Source organism: Heterodontus francisci, chromosome 13, assembly GCF_036365525.1.
Source record: "Heterodontus francisci isolate sHetFra1 chromosome 13, sHetFra1.hap1, whole genome shotgun sequence".
Classification (NCBI taxonomy): Eukaryota; Metazoa; Chordata; class Chondrichthyes; order Heterodontiformes; family Heterodontidae; genus Heterodontus; species Heterodontus francisci.
The window spans coordinates 108,784,336-108,799,771 of NC_090383.1; the positions used below are offsets into that span (position 1 = coordinate 108,784,336).

At 41.8% G+C, this 15,436-nt stretch overlaps 1 protein-coding gene across 7 annotated transcripts in view; it reads right to left on the minus strand.

Annotated features, from left to right (window-relative positions):
* Nucleotides 1-2,700: 2,700 nt before the first annotated feature.
* Nucleotides 2,701-15,436, minus strand: part of akt3a (v-akt murine thymoma viral oncogene homolog 3a) — a 538,604-nt gene continuing 525,868 nt past the window's right edge. For 6 of the 7 annotated variants that reach the window (XM_068045398.1, XM_068045396.1, XM_068045394.1 and 3 more), the window contains one exon: nt 2,701-4,677. In XM_068045398.1, the coding sequence (XP_067901499.1) occupies nt 4,592-4,677 (86 nt within the window). In that variant the 3' untranslated portion in view covers nt 2,701-4,591. Of the gene's footprint in view, nt 4,678-14,308; nt 14,444-15,436 lie in introns of all 7 variants that reach the window. The other variant, XR_010976283.1, reaches the window with a different exon arrangement.

Genomic DNA, 15,436 nt, shown 5'->3' on the forward strand with positions numbered 1-15,436 from the left:
CCACCCAGGCAGAAATCATAACGTCCTTTTTTCTCCCTTCTCTGCATCCTTTTTCCTTCCACCCCCCACCCCCCAACATAATGCATATTTGAAGTTGAAACCCAGTAACAAGAGTTATGGTACAATTAACTGCTTTGAAAACAGTGGGGTATATAGCTGTTCCGAAGAAGGGTCACTGACCCGAAACGTTAACTCTACTTCTCTTTTCACAGTCAACGTTCTGTGGCATTGCACACGAGTCAACGCCACATGTTGTCTAGGTAAGGCAGTTAGAGAAATAATTAGGTCCCCATTTTAAAGTCATACATCTCCTTAATTCAATGCATTTTTATTTGATACCTATTTAAGGAAAATAACTTGCATTTATATACAGCCTTTCACAACCTCAGCACATCATAAAATGCTTCACAGCCAATGTAGTCCTTAAGTGTAATCATTTTTGTAATGCAGGAAGCAAATGTTACAGCTCTTCAGGAAGCTGAGAAGTACAACATTGGCTGGAGTATAGGAGATTATCTACAAAGGTGGCTGTGGAGCTGGCAGACACAAAACTGAGGAGCTAGTGCCACCACTGGCAGGTGCGTGTAGTTACAGCATAGGATTACACAGGCAATTTCCATTATAAACGTGGACATAGAAATTTATAGTGGCAAGTTTACAAAGGAAGTTTTTGCAGATGTAAGATTTTAATATATAGATTAATGACAGTTTATCAAGACATATTGAACAACTCTGCAGATGATACCAGAGGAAAGGCAAATAATAAAGCAATCAAATTCAAAAGGAATAGTCCCTTTTCACACGATTCCCTACCTGAGCTCGTGCTGTGCCTACCATGACCCAATACCCGTCTCTGTGCCTGGAGGAATGCAGCTTGGATAACCTCTGGTAAAGATGAGCCTCATTTTGCTGAGTTTGCTTAAGGAGTTTATATTTGCAAAAGTTATCTGGCACTGGAAACAGTATAAACAGGTATATTGGGACTGGTCCTAAAAAGAATTCATGATCATCTGTGAATTTTTAAACTGGTTCTGCCATCTTCAACAGAATGACCCAAGATAATTTAACTGAATTAAATCAAGGCCTTGGTGGGTCAGTACAAAAGTGTAGTAAGTATTGGCATTGGTACAGTAGTGTCAATTACCACAAAAAACTAAACTCTAATGTTTGAATGAAAACCTTTTGTAAAGTTATTACACAAATATTGCTAAATTACAGCAAAATAAATGATAAATGGCTACGCTTAAACTTCTATTGTGTATGGATACTAGATCAAGATGGCTATCAGTGACTGGAGAAAAAGAAACGATGGATGCAGTTTAAAACAGCCTTGTATACAGCACAGGGATGGGCAGGAAGAGAACATATTGCTAATGGTAATGCAATGGCACAAAGTTCTTAAGGAGACAATTTTCCAAAATGGCTTCTCCCTCTCCCTTGCAGAGTAATTGGTGCATGGAAATAGAACAAATAAGGGAGAAATATAATTTTCATTACACATTTAATGGTTGAAGCAGTGAGTATGAGGAGGGGGAACAGTGTATACTCAATTATGCAGAGCTCCTGTTTAACAAAATATCAATTATACCAGGAAAGATGGCTTAGTGAATTTGGCACCAACTAGACCTACACTAAGTCAATAGAACAAAGCGCACCAGGTACAATTCCTGGTTTGTACTGAACTAGCTGTTTTCAGCGAGAAGAGCTAGGATGCTACCATCAACTTTAGTACCATGGGTCAGGGAGGAAAGAAAAAAGTGGCGTCAGGGTATTCCCACTTCTAAATCATAAAATCAACATTTTAGTCTGCAAAATTCACTGTATAAGTTCACATCTGAAGAAAAGCCAGCTGGCACCCACAGAAAGATAAGGAAGAGTCAATGCCTTCAGGAAAGGGGGGGGGGGAATTGTGGAAAATGTTATGTGACAAAAATTAAGGAACTTCAAATACATCAGAACTGAAAGCAGTATTTGCAAGATTAGCATCTACAATATCTTTACAAAAGACATGATTAATGTTCAGATCTTCAGTACAATTGAGATTTTCAAAATCCAAAGAAATAGGGAAAACTTCAATAAGTCAAACAGACCTCCACATGGTAAAAAAAAACCTACAGGTCTGCACAGCTAGTAAAACACCAAGTATGTGAACATTTACATAGAAACATTTTCTGCTTTTATGTCTGATTGGAATATATGAATAGCTGTCACCCCAACCTCATTCAGCTATTTACAAAGACACTCCAGTGCTAACACTGCAATGACATTCATTGAATATTTTAATGAACTGAAGAAATTACATGGTTATGACCTAAAATGCTATTGCATTAACCTAGATAATTACAACAGTTAAATGCTTGATTTAGAGATTTAATATAGTAAAAGCTACAAGTATAGCTGAATAAAGTGAATAGCATCTGTTTTTTCTTGACAAACTGCTAAAACAGAGAAAATGCAAATCTAATTTGCAATATTTAAAATAAGCAATTTATAAAAAACTTACATTTCTAAAAGTTGAACTTGGAATCATAAAAATAAACTTTGGTTTAAATATCTGAAAATTAGCAGCCCTAGAAATGTTATAGTATTTAATAGATCAGTGTTCAGTCCATGACTTTGAAAAGCTTTTCCCACTGGTCAGAGTCACATTTCATACACTACTGCCAAATAGATAGACACAAGTTAAATAATCAAAATTAGTAAAGTAGTAAGACTACACAACCCGAGTGGATTGACGTAGTGCTTTATTTAAGCAGTCTGTACGAAGGAAAATAATGTGCATCCCTATCATATACATTTATGTGTAAAAATACTAAGGATGTACAGTGTACAAAAACATTTGTTGTAGTTTTTCACATCCTTGTGGGTCATATACTTAAGGAAATAAACAGTTAAATTTTACCAACAGTAATACAGTTCACTAAGGTTCTTAGTCCCTTCTGCTTACAATCCTTAACCATATGACTAGATCTTTATGGATTTAATGATAGAACTAGCAAGGTCAAGAACGTTCACAAATCCTAGGCTACAGAGAGGCAAAATTAATGACCAATTTAAGAATTTAAAATAAATACTTTACATCTTTTCATGCTCATCTGTAATACACTACTAGTAGCAGACAGGAAGTTCTATTTAGACAGTACAAATAGTAGCAGCAAAGTGTGTACATTGAGGTGTAATATATAGACCCTGCAGTTAGTAGAGGACCCCACCTTGTCACCTTGCCAGTATACTGTAGTAGCAATGCATTGCCTCAACAAGGAGTGGTAAACCTTGTGAAGCTGCGAATAAGGTGAATACATGTGTTATAGTTATAAAAGCATTTAGATTCAAAATGCCACAGGAATGTGACAACCAATGGGTTAGTGTTAAAGCAAAGCTATGGAATCTTCACAAACAAACAGGAAAGGCCTGTTTGCTCAAAGATGGCTGCAGTACAAGAGGGCATACTCAGTCAGGAAAGGTAATTTCAAACTGAATCTTTGAAGATCTAGACTTTTCAGAGTAAATATATGAAAGCCAGTAAACTAAGCAAAGTACAAACCTTATGGATTGACAGTTTGAAAAACCTTGTACAAAAAAGACTAGCACTGTAAAGATGGTCAACCACCATCATCTATAAACGTCCAGTAATAACTGTTCACTGATGGTGGAACTTATCTGACACAAACAAACAATCATTACTACTAAAAATAAATACTACATCTGTTTAGCATGTGTACATTCAAAATTAACACCAGAAAAAAATAGCTAGTCCACACGTTTACAGGCAAACATTACTGTTTACCAACCAAGGCTGGGTTGGACAAATTCTCTACCCACATAAATTTGGTGAAAATCATAAATCTCAACATCTGAACAATGCCTGACTACATTCTTCAGCCATCATAAAACATATACAGGCAGAGGTGCGGAGTATCCAAAGTTGTAAAAAAAAAAATCGGCGATTGCACTTGATAAGTCTATAACAAGTCTGCTGGGCTGCTTAAAGTTGAGCCTTCAGATACATGGGTTGGTACTAACATTAACATTGACAGGGATTGAGTCCTGGCAACTGCTCAAAAATACCCAATTTCAGCCAGCTGTTAATGACACCAGCTCATTTCGTCAGTGATATGTCTAACAAAAACCTTGCATACTTGCCATACATCACAAACAAATGCTTGCTATGAAAAGCAAAAATGAATATAACAAAAGGTACACAAGTCGCATCAGGTGCTTAAATTTCATTTTTTTGTCATCATTGTGAAATGTTGACAAATGCCTTCTTCAGCCCCTATTAAAACTCTGTTCAATTTATAGGCTGAAATGCATAAATGCTGCATCATGTACAATACATCCTATTAGGACTTCATATGTTTAAAAATACTCTTTGCAGGACATTGTGTCAAAATAGTAGGAGGTAACAGCTTGAATCTTCAGACTGACATTTAGATTCATGCAAAAAACATTCAACTCGAAATGATTCCTGAAGATGTCCTGCCTCTGAAATCAAGTATAGCTCAAACTCATATTGTTCAGGAATGATTTCCAGTGATACACCATGAAGACAGCTGAGCAGCAAAATAAACCCCCAAAAAATCATTATATCCTATTCTCTTCCACTGGCAGAGTATGAAAACTGGGGGAAATGTGGCCGCCTTTCATTGTCCATGCAGTCCATACCATCCTCATCATCTATGAGCAAACAAAAATAGAACTCTTTCAGACATTTACTTTACAATAGATATTAGTAAGCTTACATTAATTCACAATCTTCATACCTTGTAGCTTTTTAAGCACTTTTTGAAACTGAATTGTTTAGCAATCTGTTCCCTTTATGGTTACATATCCCATAGGGCATATTAAAAATTATTCCAGCAAGCTGCACCACTTAGCCAATACGACTGCTAGTTTTAGTTATACATTCTAACAATTCAATAACAATTAGAACTAGAATATATTTCCTGAATCATATCAGAAATACTTAGAACCAATATGTTTTCATGAATTGAAAATTCTCATTACATCCAATATACATTCAATTTGCTAAGGCACAATATAACATATGAGTTTGTTCTTACAGCTAATAAAAAAGATAAAAAGTGCATAATTATATATACAGAAACAGACTTTCAAGCTTCGAATGACTGTAACAAGAGGTAAAAAAAACTATAAAATTAAATCATTTTATATCCATCTTTATTTAAGCAATTTCAAAATCTGTTAATACAAAAGCAAAATACTGTGGAAGCTGGAAAACAAATAAAAACAGAAAATGCTACAAATCTGAAACAAAAACAGAAAATGTTGGAAATGCTCAGCAGGTCAGGCAGAATCTGTGCAGAGAAAAACAGTTAATGTTTCAAGTCCATGTGACCTTTCATCAGAACTGGCTAGTGAAAATGAAATAGATTTTGAGCAAGCGAAGGGTGGGGGGGTGGGGGCGGTGGAGAGAATAACAAAAGGGAAGGTCTGCGATAGGGTGGAGGCCGGGACAGATTAAATGTCAAATGGTGATGATGATTCTGGATGAGGTGCAAATGGCAGGATTGCAACGGCCCAAACACGTAGAAAAGGATTAAGAAAGAAAAGGTGGGGGGGGGGGGGGGGGGCGGGGGGAGGGAAGGGAACGAGCCAGCAAAAAAAACTCCACGAAAATAGAAAAAAATGGGGGCAAAGGTTATGATCTAAAATTATTGAACTCAATGTCGAGTCCCAGAATCGTAGAATTGTTATTGTGCCGAAGGAGGCCAATCGACCCACCGTGTCCGCACCAGCTTTCTGAAAGAGCAATTCGCTCAGCTCCATTCCCCCGCCTTCTCCCCGTAACCCTGCACATTCTTCCTTTTCATATAACTGTCTAATTCCCTTTTGAATGCTTCAATTGATCCTGCCTCCACCACACTCTCAGGCAGCGCATTCCAAACCTTAACCACTCGCTGCGTGAAAAAGGTTTTTGTGGGGACAGAATAATATGGGGACATTTAAGGTGAAATAATTAATTAATTATGTACTACCAACAAACTAACCTCGGAACTGCAGAGACAGCTTATCAGAATTGACTTCATAGCTTCAGGGCTGCACAGACAGCTTATCAGTAGAAGTAGACTAACAAGCAAAAACTAACAGGACAGCTGCAAGCTGCTTCATAGTAGCCTATTGTATAGCAATCAGCCTAACGGTCCAAGGAGATAGGGGGGATGAGAAACTGCTAGAGGGGAAGGTGACAAGGCAGTACCCCAATCAGGCCATGACACCAAGAAACTGCAAAGTTTGTAAACCAATTGGGAACATAAAGGGGGTGTCACTGATGTGTATGAAGAACTATAAGAAAAGGCTTGATTTCCCTGCTCAGGAAGGAGAGAGAGGAGAGAAGAGCCCAGGTGTTGTTGTTGTTTGCTTTGCTGATGATGTAACCAAGAAGTACTGCAATAAAGTTTCTTAAAGCTACAGTCGGACTTCGTCTCTCTTTGTGTAACTAATGGGATCCAACAACTTGGTGTAGTCAGCAGGATCGCTGGAGGATTAAGACCGAAGCCACAGACATCGGACCAATATCGGCGCCCCAGAGGTAAGGACTCCTCTTTATGTTAAAAGTCCTTGGTCGTTGTCTAAATTTCGGTTCCCTGCCACGCGATCCCGACCTTGGCGGTATTTGACGGAAATACCCTTTCTTGTGTGGCTCGAGACCCCCTTTATAGACGTCTAACTTGGCGGTATTTGACGAAATACCTATTTGGCCGAAAAGCCTGACGGCTCGAGACCTACTTCCCTATCTGAATGGATAAAATGACAGACGAAGGCAACCGACAGTTACCAACTACCGTCAAAGGTGGGCGGGCCCCACCTGACGTTCCCGAAGATGAAATACTTCGGCAGTTGAAAGAATATGTAGAGCAACAGTTTAATCTGGCTAAAGCGTACACCAAAATTGGGCAAAAATATGGCACCTCCACAGGACAGTGGTTCCTAGAAGATATAAAGAGAGTCTGGGGAAAAACAACCCGTTTAAAGGATAAAGAACGGACCCAGTGGTCCCTCGCCATAATGGGCCAGATTTGGCAGCGCAATGAGATTATGCGACAAGCCCAATGTGATCGCGACCTAACGAGTGCACAGGATCAAGTGAAGGCGGTCTGCGAACAACTGAAAATTGAAAAGCTTGCACAGGAAAAGCTAGAGGCTGAAAAACAATCTGTAAAGGAAAGGCAACAGATTGAAATTAAAGAGCTTAAAAAACAACTACAAGACCAGCAGACGACCCAACCGAAGGAACCGGGACAGCTGTGCGAACCTCGCCGACCACCTCCAATTAACTGGTATCCGAGTTTGAAGTCGTTACAAACGGAACAACGGAAGATGCAACTGCGTGAAGCAGGTCTAGCCGAGTCTTCCAGTGAAGAAAGTGACAATGATGATGGGTTACCGTTTTCGCGACTAGCTCCCCTTAAACAGAAACGCGTTAAGGTCAAGATGGAAAAGAAGACTGTGAACGGTAGCGAGGTCACCACGGCCGAGCACAACACGTACTGGAGACACGTCCCGGCTTCCCCCGAGAAAATCGACAAGTGGTCCACAAGATTGCCCGACCCGAAGAAAGGGAAAACGTGGGAGCAGCTGGAACAATTGAAGGGAATTTACGATTTCCATCCATGGGACGGGGTACAGATTCTGACGGTAATGGTGCCCGGACGAGCGAGCTGAAAGCTAAGGAGAGAGGTCCAAATTGCTTTGGGTGAAGATGGTCAGCTACTAGACGCCGGATGGACTGCGATTAACAAGTGGTTACGAAAGTTTTGTCCTGCAAAAACGGACTGGGGCAAAGTTGCAGCCTGTCAGCAGAAGAACTCGGAGGAAGTGCGGGAGTATGAAGAGAGGTTTAGGTCCACCTGGGTGGATTACTCAGGGATAGTACACCCTACTCCAGAGGAGCTGGACGACACCAGTTTTGGACCCTTAAAAACCACTTTTGTTGATGGACTAAAGCCAGAACTGTCTAAAATACTGAAGGCCACCCTACCGGAGTGGAACACAATAAGAGTGAAATACTCAGAGTGAATTGACAGATGCGCTCAGCTGGACAGGGATATGGGAGTCAAGCTTCGAACCATGCAGACGGATCCAGTACTGAAAAAGCCTGACAAACAGAAAGTTAGGCAACCCAGCCCCTGTTACTACTGCGGGAAGTAAGGCCATTGGGCTAAGGCGTGTAGAGCGAGAGGACGAGGCAGAGGACGCCAAGGACACAACCCGGCACCCAAACCAGCTCCCTCCCCTGATGCCAACGACCTCTTTGAGAAGTTCAAACGGTTGACGCCCCAGCAACAGAAGGAGATGTCCTCCTTACTCGATGGGACAAAAAACTAGAGGAGCCCTCCCTCGCCTTTTTGGCGCCTCTCCTAGCGCTAGTAGAAAATAGAAAAGATGGATTGTATGTAACTGCGAGGGTGGGCGACCAAGACATTGACTTCTTATTGGACACCGGAGCCGAATTAACGTGTCTACCTCAACAATACGGAAACTCCCTACCGATGGACGGTAAGACTAAAAGAGCTTATGCTGCTGGGGGCAATGGGTTGGTAATTAAGAGGACCCAGTCCGTTCGCATCGGTGTTGGTCCGCACGAATTGATAACACCGGTCTGGGTAGGTCCGGTGGACCAAGCACTCCTCGGTATGGACGTTCTCACTCAGCTGAACTCCTCGTTGCATTTCGAAGGTGGCCAGGTAACTTGGTCTATCAGAAGTTTGAAGAAAGAGCAGCTGAGGGAGCACCCAATATGGGCCCAGGATAAGAACGATTGTGGGCTACTTCAGAAGGAACCAGCAACGTTTACGGGATCCGCTCCACCCTGTACTAAACAATACGCCATTAGTCCAACATCTATTGCAGGAATCCTACCCGTAATTAGACAGCTAGAGGAGCGAGGCGTGCTGGTTAAAACACACAGTACCTCAAACAACCCTGTGTGGCCAGTATGGAAGCCAAACGGGACCTGGCGGCTTACTGTCGACTATAGAAAGGCTAACCAGTGTATTGATCAAAAGGCCCCTCTGGTAGCTGACCCCTCTACGGTATTTAATGCCCTGAAGCCGGAACACGAATGGTTCTCTGTTATCGATATGGCCAACGGATTTTGGTTGGTGTCACTGGCACCCGAAGTTCAACTGTGGTTCGCCTTTACTGTACAACAACAACAACAGTACACCTGGACTCGCCTGCCGCAGGGTTTCCACAACAGCCCCACGGTATTTCATTATGGCCCTGCAAAACCATTTGAGGGAGTTACCTTCCATGTACTCCACGGTCATTCAGTACGTGGACGACATTCTGTTAGCCTCTGAGACAGAAGAACAGCATGACCACCTTCATCAGAGGATAGTATTGACAAAGCACAGATAGCAGAAGGAGAGGTCGTGTACCTGGGACAAAAGATTTCGAAAGGAAAAAGGGAACTCACCCAGGATAGGACCGCCGCCAATCGAGCTGCCAAACTGCCCACCACTATCCAGGAGCTTAGGTCCTTTTTGGGTTTGTGTAACTTCAACAGAAACTGGATCGACTCCTACACACAGCTGGCTCAACCATTAACCGATCTCTTGAAGGGAAAGCAGGCCTCTAAAGAATCAGTTAACCTAACCAAAGAACAAGAAGAAGCTTTCGAAAACTTAACGAGGGCTTTGTGCTGAGCGCCAGGGAATCCCCGACAACGGGAAACCGTTTACCCTGTTCGTACACGAAAAAGAGGGATATATGACTGCCATACTGACACAGGAGCACGGGGACAAACAGAGACCTATTGGATACTATTCGAAAAGACTGGACACCGTCGCCCTAGGATGGGGCAGTTATGGAACAGCTATGGAAGCTACATGCCAAGCAGTGATGGCTACTGCAGGTCTGGTGTTAGATCAAAAGTTAACCGTTAAGTGTCCGCACACAGTCCACACTTTGCTATCCATGAACAGAGTATCCCAAGTGACAGCAGCCAGATGGACCCGATGGACAACAGTCCTAGAGGCTCCCAATCTCCACATCGTCCGGGACAGCCCGGTATATCCGGCGACTATGCTCCCGTTGCCTGAAGAGATTGAGGAAGAAGAACATGATTGTGTGGAGATTATGGAAGAAACAGAGGAGGTAACCCTAGTGGCACAGGAAGCATTGCTCAACCCAGATTTAATCCTTTTTACAGAGGGCTCATCCTTTGTTGACAACGGTACACGGAAAGCAGGATGGGCAGTTACAACCCTACATGAAGTTGTGGAAGTGGAATGCCTGCCTTCAGGGACATCGGCCGAACAAGCCGAACTGCGAGCCCTGTCGGAAGCATGTCTAATAGCAGAGGGGAAGACAGCTAATGTTTACACAGATTCACGGTATGCTTTTGGAATCGCTCACGACTTTGGTCAGTTGTGGCGCAAAAGAGGATTTCTCACTGCTGCTGGTACACCTATTCGAAATGGGAAAGAGGTCCGAGACCTACTGGAGGCGATGCAATTGCAACAAAAAGTATCCATTTTGAAATGTAAAGCCCATATGAAAGACAACACCATAGAGGCAAAGGGGAATGCCCTAGCCGACAAGGCAGCCAAGGAAGCCGCCTCGCAAGGTGATCCCCCAGACGCACGGACGCAAATATGTAAACTGAATGCGTCCCATCTGACACAAAACCTACAAGTGATGCAGAGTGAATGTTCCAAAGAGGAAAAATGGACTTGGATAGAAGCAGGGATGAAGATATGTGACGACGGCATATGGACGCAAAGGGACACCGAGAAACCCGTCGCATCACAGCTATCGGCAGCTTGGGGTAAAGCACCAGAAGGAGGGCACAACATCGTCCCGGGAGTCTGGGTCTAAGTGAAGAAAATACACAAAGAACCTTTGGGCGCCAAGTGGCAGGGACCTTTCCAAGTGCTACTGACCACCCAGTCAGCTGTTAAAGTCGAAGGAAAGAAAGCCTGGATACACGCCTCTCACGTAAAACGAGCGACCCGTGATTGAACACCAAATTCTTTTTAGTGATCATTGTAATTCTGTATTTGACGTTTTTGCTTATTAAGTGTTGTTGTAAACAAGTAACTGAAGCCCCTGCAAAACTTATGCCTTTACAGAGCTCCCGCGGGCCCCTCCTGTGGCACAAGCAGGCAACGTATTGAGTGTGACCCCTCCGGGTGTTGAAGGCTGTTTCTAGACAAGTAGAGACCATTAAAGGCACCTAGGTGGGATCAAAGGAATGATCAAAGGAATGATTCTTAAAAGTGTTTGAAGAATCAAAGGGGGGACTCTGGGGACAGAATAATGTGGGGACATTTAAGGTGAAATAATTAATCAATTATGTACTACTAACTAACCTCGGAGCTGCAGAGACAGCTTATCAGAATTGACTTCATAGCTTCATGGCTGCACAGACAGCTTATCAGTAGAAGTAGACTAACAAGCAAAAACTAACAGGACAGCTGCAAGCTGCTTCATAGTAGCCTATTGTATAGCAATCAGCCTAACGGTCCAAGGAGATAGGGGGGATGAGAAACTGCTAGAGGGGAAGGTGACAAGGCAGTACCCCAATCAGGCCATGAACACCAAGAAACTGCAAAGTTTGTAAACCAATTGGGAACATAAAGGGGGTGTCACTGATGTGTATGAAGAACTATAAGAAAAGGCTTGATTTCCCTGCTCAGGAAGGAGAGAGGAGAGGAGAGAAAAGCCCAGGTGTTGTTGTTGTTTGCTTTGCTGATGATGTAACCAAGAAGTACTGCAATAAAGTTTCTTAAAGCTACAGTCGGACTTCGTCTCTCTTTGTGTAACTAATGGGATCCAACAGTTTTCCTCATATCACTTTTGCTTCTCTTACCAAACTGTGCCGTCTCATTCTTGATCCTTTCACAAGTGTGAACAGTTTCTCTCTGTCTATCCAGACCCATCATGATTTTGAATACCTCTGTCAAATCACCTCTCAGCCTTCTCTTCTCCAATCTATCTTCATAACTGAAGTTCTTCATCCCTGGAACCATTCTCGTGAATCTTTTCTGTACTCTCTCCAATGTCCTCACGTCTTTCCTAAAGTGCGGCATCCAGAACTGGATTCAATACTTGCACAAGTTCAACATAACGTCCTTGCTCTTGTACTCTATGCCCCTATTAATAAAGCCCAGGATACTGTATACTTTATTAACCACTATCTCAACCTGTCCTGCCACCTTCAATGACCTATGCACATATACATCCAGGTCCCTCGGCTCCTGCACCCACTTTAGAATTGTACCCTTTATTATATATTGTCTCTCCATGTGCTTCCTGCTAAAATGAATCACTTCACATTTCTCTGCATTGAATTTCATCTGCCACCTGTCTGCCCATTCCACCAATTTGTCTATGTCCTTTTGGAGTTCTACACTATCCTCCTCACAGTTCACAATATTTCCAAGTTTCGTATTATCTGCAAACTTTGAAACTGTGCCCTATCCACCAAGATCTCGGTCATTAAAATATATCAGGAAAAGCCAGGGTCCCAACACTGACCCCTGGGGAACTCCACTACAAACCTACCACCAGATCAAAAAACATACTCTTTGTTTCCTGTCGCTCAGCCAATTTCATACCCATGTTACGACTGTCCCTTTTATTCCATGAGCTATAAGTTTGCTCACAAGTCTGTTGTGTGGCACTGTATCAAATGCCTTTTGAAAGTCCATGTACACCACATCAACAGCATTGTCCTCATCAACCCTCTCTGTTACCTCCTCAAAAAACTCCAGCAAGTTAGTTAAACATGATTTTCCCTTAAGAAATCCATGCTGGCTTTCCTTAATTAACTCACAATTGTGTCCTGAATTATTTTTACTAGAAGTTTCCCACCACCAAAATTTAATTGACTGACCTGTAGTTGCTGGGCTTATGTTTGCACCCTTTTTTGAACAAGGGTGTAACGTTTGCAATTCTCCACTCCTCTGGCACTACCCCCGAATCTAAGGAAGACTGAAAAATTATGGCCTGTGCCTCCGCGATTTCCACCCTCACTTCCCTCAGTATCCTTGGATGCATCTCATCCGCTCCTGGTGCCTTATCCACTTTAAGTACAAACAGCCTATCTAATACGTCCTCTTTATCAATTTTAACCCCTTCTAGTGTCTGAATTACCTCCTCTTTCACCATTGCTTGGCTTGCATCTTCTTCCTTGGTAAAGATAGATGCAAAGTATTCATTTAATACCTCAGCAATGCCCTCTGCCTCCATGTGTAAATCCCCTTTATAGTCCCTAATCAGCCCCACTCCCTCCTTTTACCACCCTTTTACTACTTGTATGTCTATCGAAAACTTTGGGATTCCCTAAGGCTGTAAAGTGCCCAGTCGAAAGATGAGGTGCTGTTCCTCAAGCTGTCCCTTTCCTTTGTGTTTGGCCGGCTGCTAACCTATCCAGGCACATCTTTTACTTCTTCACTTGTCCCATTATGACTCCCCTTGGCTTTGTACCATGAAACCTTCTGTCATTTAATCTGTCCTGACCCTATCACAGACCTTCCCTTTTGTTCTTCTTCCTCCCCCCCACCCCACCCCCCTCACTTGCTGAAAACCTAGCACAATTCAAATTTTTGCCAGTTCTGATGAAAGGTCACATAGACCTGAAACATTAACTCTCTTTTTCTCTCCACAGATGCTGCCTGACCAGCTAAGTATTTTCTGTTTTTACTTCAAAAACTGCATTAATTTGCTAGTATTTAAAATTTAGCACACATTGGAGATTTGTTTAAAACTGTAAAAATAATTTGTGTTAACTGAGGTAGCCTGTTTCTTACTTAACAGCACATTAGATGTATTTTAAGGGAAAGGTTTTATATAGTAAGTTTTGACACAATTCTTCAAAAGAAAGCTGAGACAATGGGTGATGGGAATAAAAATAACAGGTGCCCTTTCTTTGACTCCTTGCATTACAAATACAGCACTGTTACTGTACTCAACCTTTGCTCTCAATAGTTTGAACCTCATCAGTGAAGTGTTGCTCTTAGAAGATTGTTGCATATAGTACAGGGAGCTATTCTGCTTCTCTCTGAAAAGGAAGTAAGTGATTACCTGGAAATAAAACAATTACAATACTTGAAGATAAGTTCAAGTACAAGTACCTGTATTGGCAAATGTATTTCTAAAAATTCAGAATAGTTTTATCTTTTCCTAAACTTCTAGGTCACTGAAGTAGACAGACAAATATATTCGCCCACTCCCTTTGATGTTCTTAGTTTGCATCAATATCATGCAAAAAATTGATATATAAAACATGATAAAAATAGACAATAGTAACACTATATGGAATTAACATATGCATTACTTGATCTTCTGTTTGTTCCTCCAATGTGCTGATTCTAATATTAATTGTTGTCTTGTCATCACTGCAGACACACTTTCATTCAAATGCTGTCTGATGTATACTTTCATTGTGTTGGGTCAGCAGCCGGTACAATTCCTTAAGGTGCAGAAATTAACCATGTAGAAATGAAATCCTGTTTTTGGAGATACTGCATCAATCAGACAACTTTTTTTTTCCTGTTAGGTGCTGCAATGGGAGAAGTCTGCAGGCACATTTTGTGGCAAACAGAACAGTCAACATCTTTTCCATTACTACAAAATAAATTGGTACATGCTGCCTGACAAAATCAGAAAAAGGGAATTTTAACACCGAGATGAGTGTACTATCTGAAATGCAGTCTCCATTAGCATAACAGTGGCACTTTATCTTACCAAGATGGAAAATATGCAAACTGAAGTTTTACTACCAGCTGATCAACTAGCAGACAGTCATGGCCCACGTTGTTGGCATTTTGATCCTGAAGAGACAGAAACTAATTTAAAACCTGAAACAAGCACTGGCTTCCCCAAGTGAAGCACTGGATTGAATGGATCAATATAAATCACTTACAATTTTTTCAGTAGACCAAATCATAGTCAAAAGAAAAATGTTGCCCTTTACTCATGACAAGCAAATCTGCAATTACTTGGGTACCCACTAAACTGACCACTTCCTGTTAATTCTATTTCTACTAATGAATTAAGTAACATAAGTCATTTGTTCTTGTGGGTACACAAGATTAATTTGAGTATTGCTGAAAACAGAGACATTTTGACGAAGCTTTTCGTCTTGCATTCATCAGGACAATTCGCAAGAATACCAATGTAAAAGACAGTGCTGATTAGTTGGCAAGTGGACTGATTGGTAGAGGCATTGCCATGGAAAATGCACCAGTTTATGGTGACTGAGAGTTAACTGCCAAGCTTTGTCTAAAATTTAAACCAGGCAGCTTGACTCTGATTGGTCAAGGCTTTGCCCTGAGGAATGAACCAGCGAATGGCTGTCACTTATTTTGTTTAGCTGGAACAGGCACAATGTGTGGACATGTTCTTTCTGTCTGCAAATAGAGCCCCGTGTATTAATATATGTAGCTTCCAGTATGCGCAAATG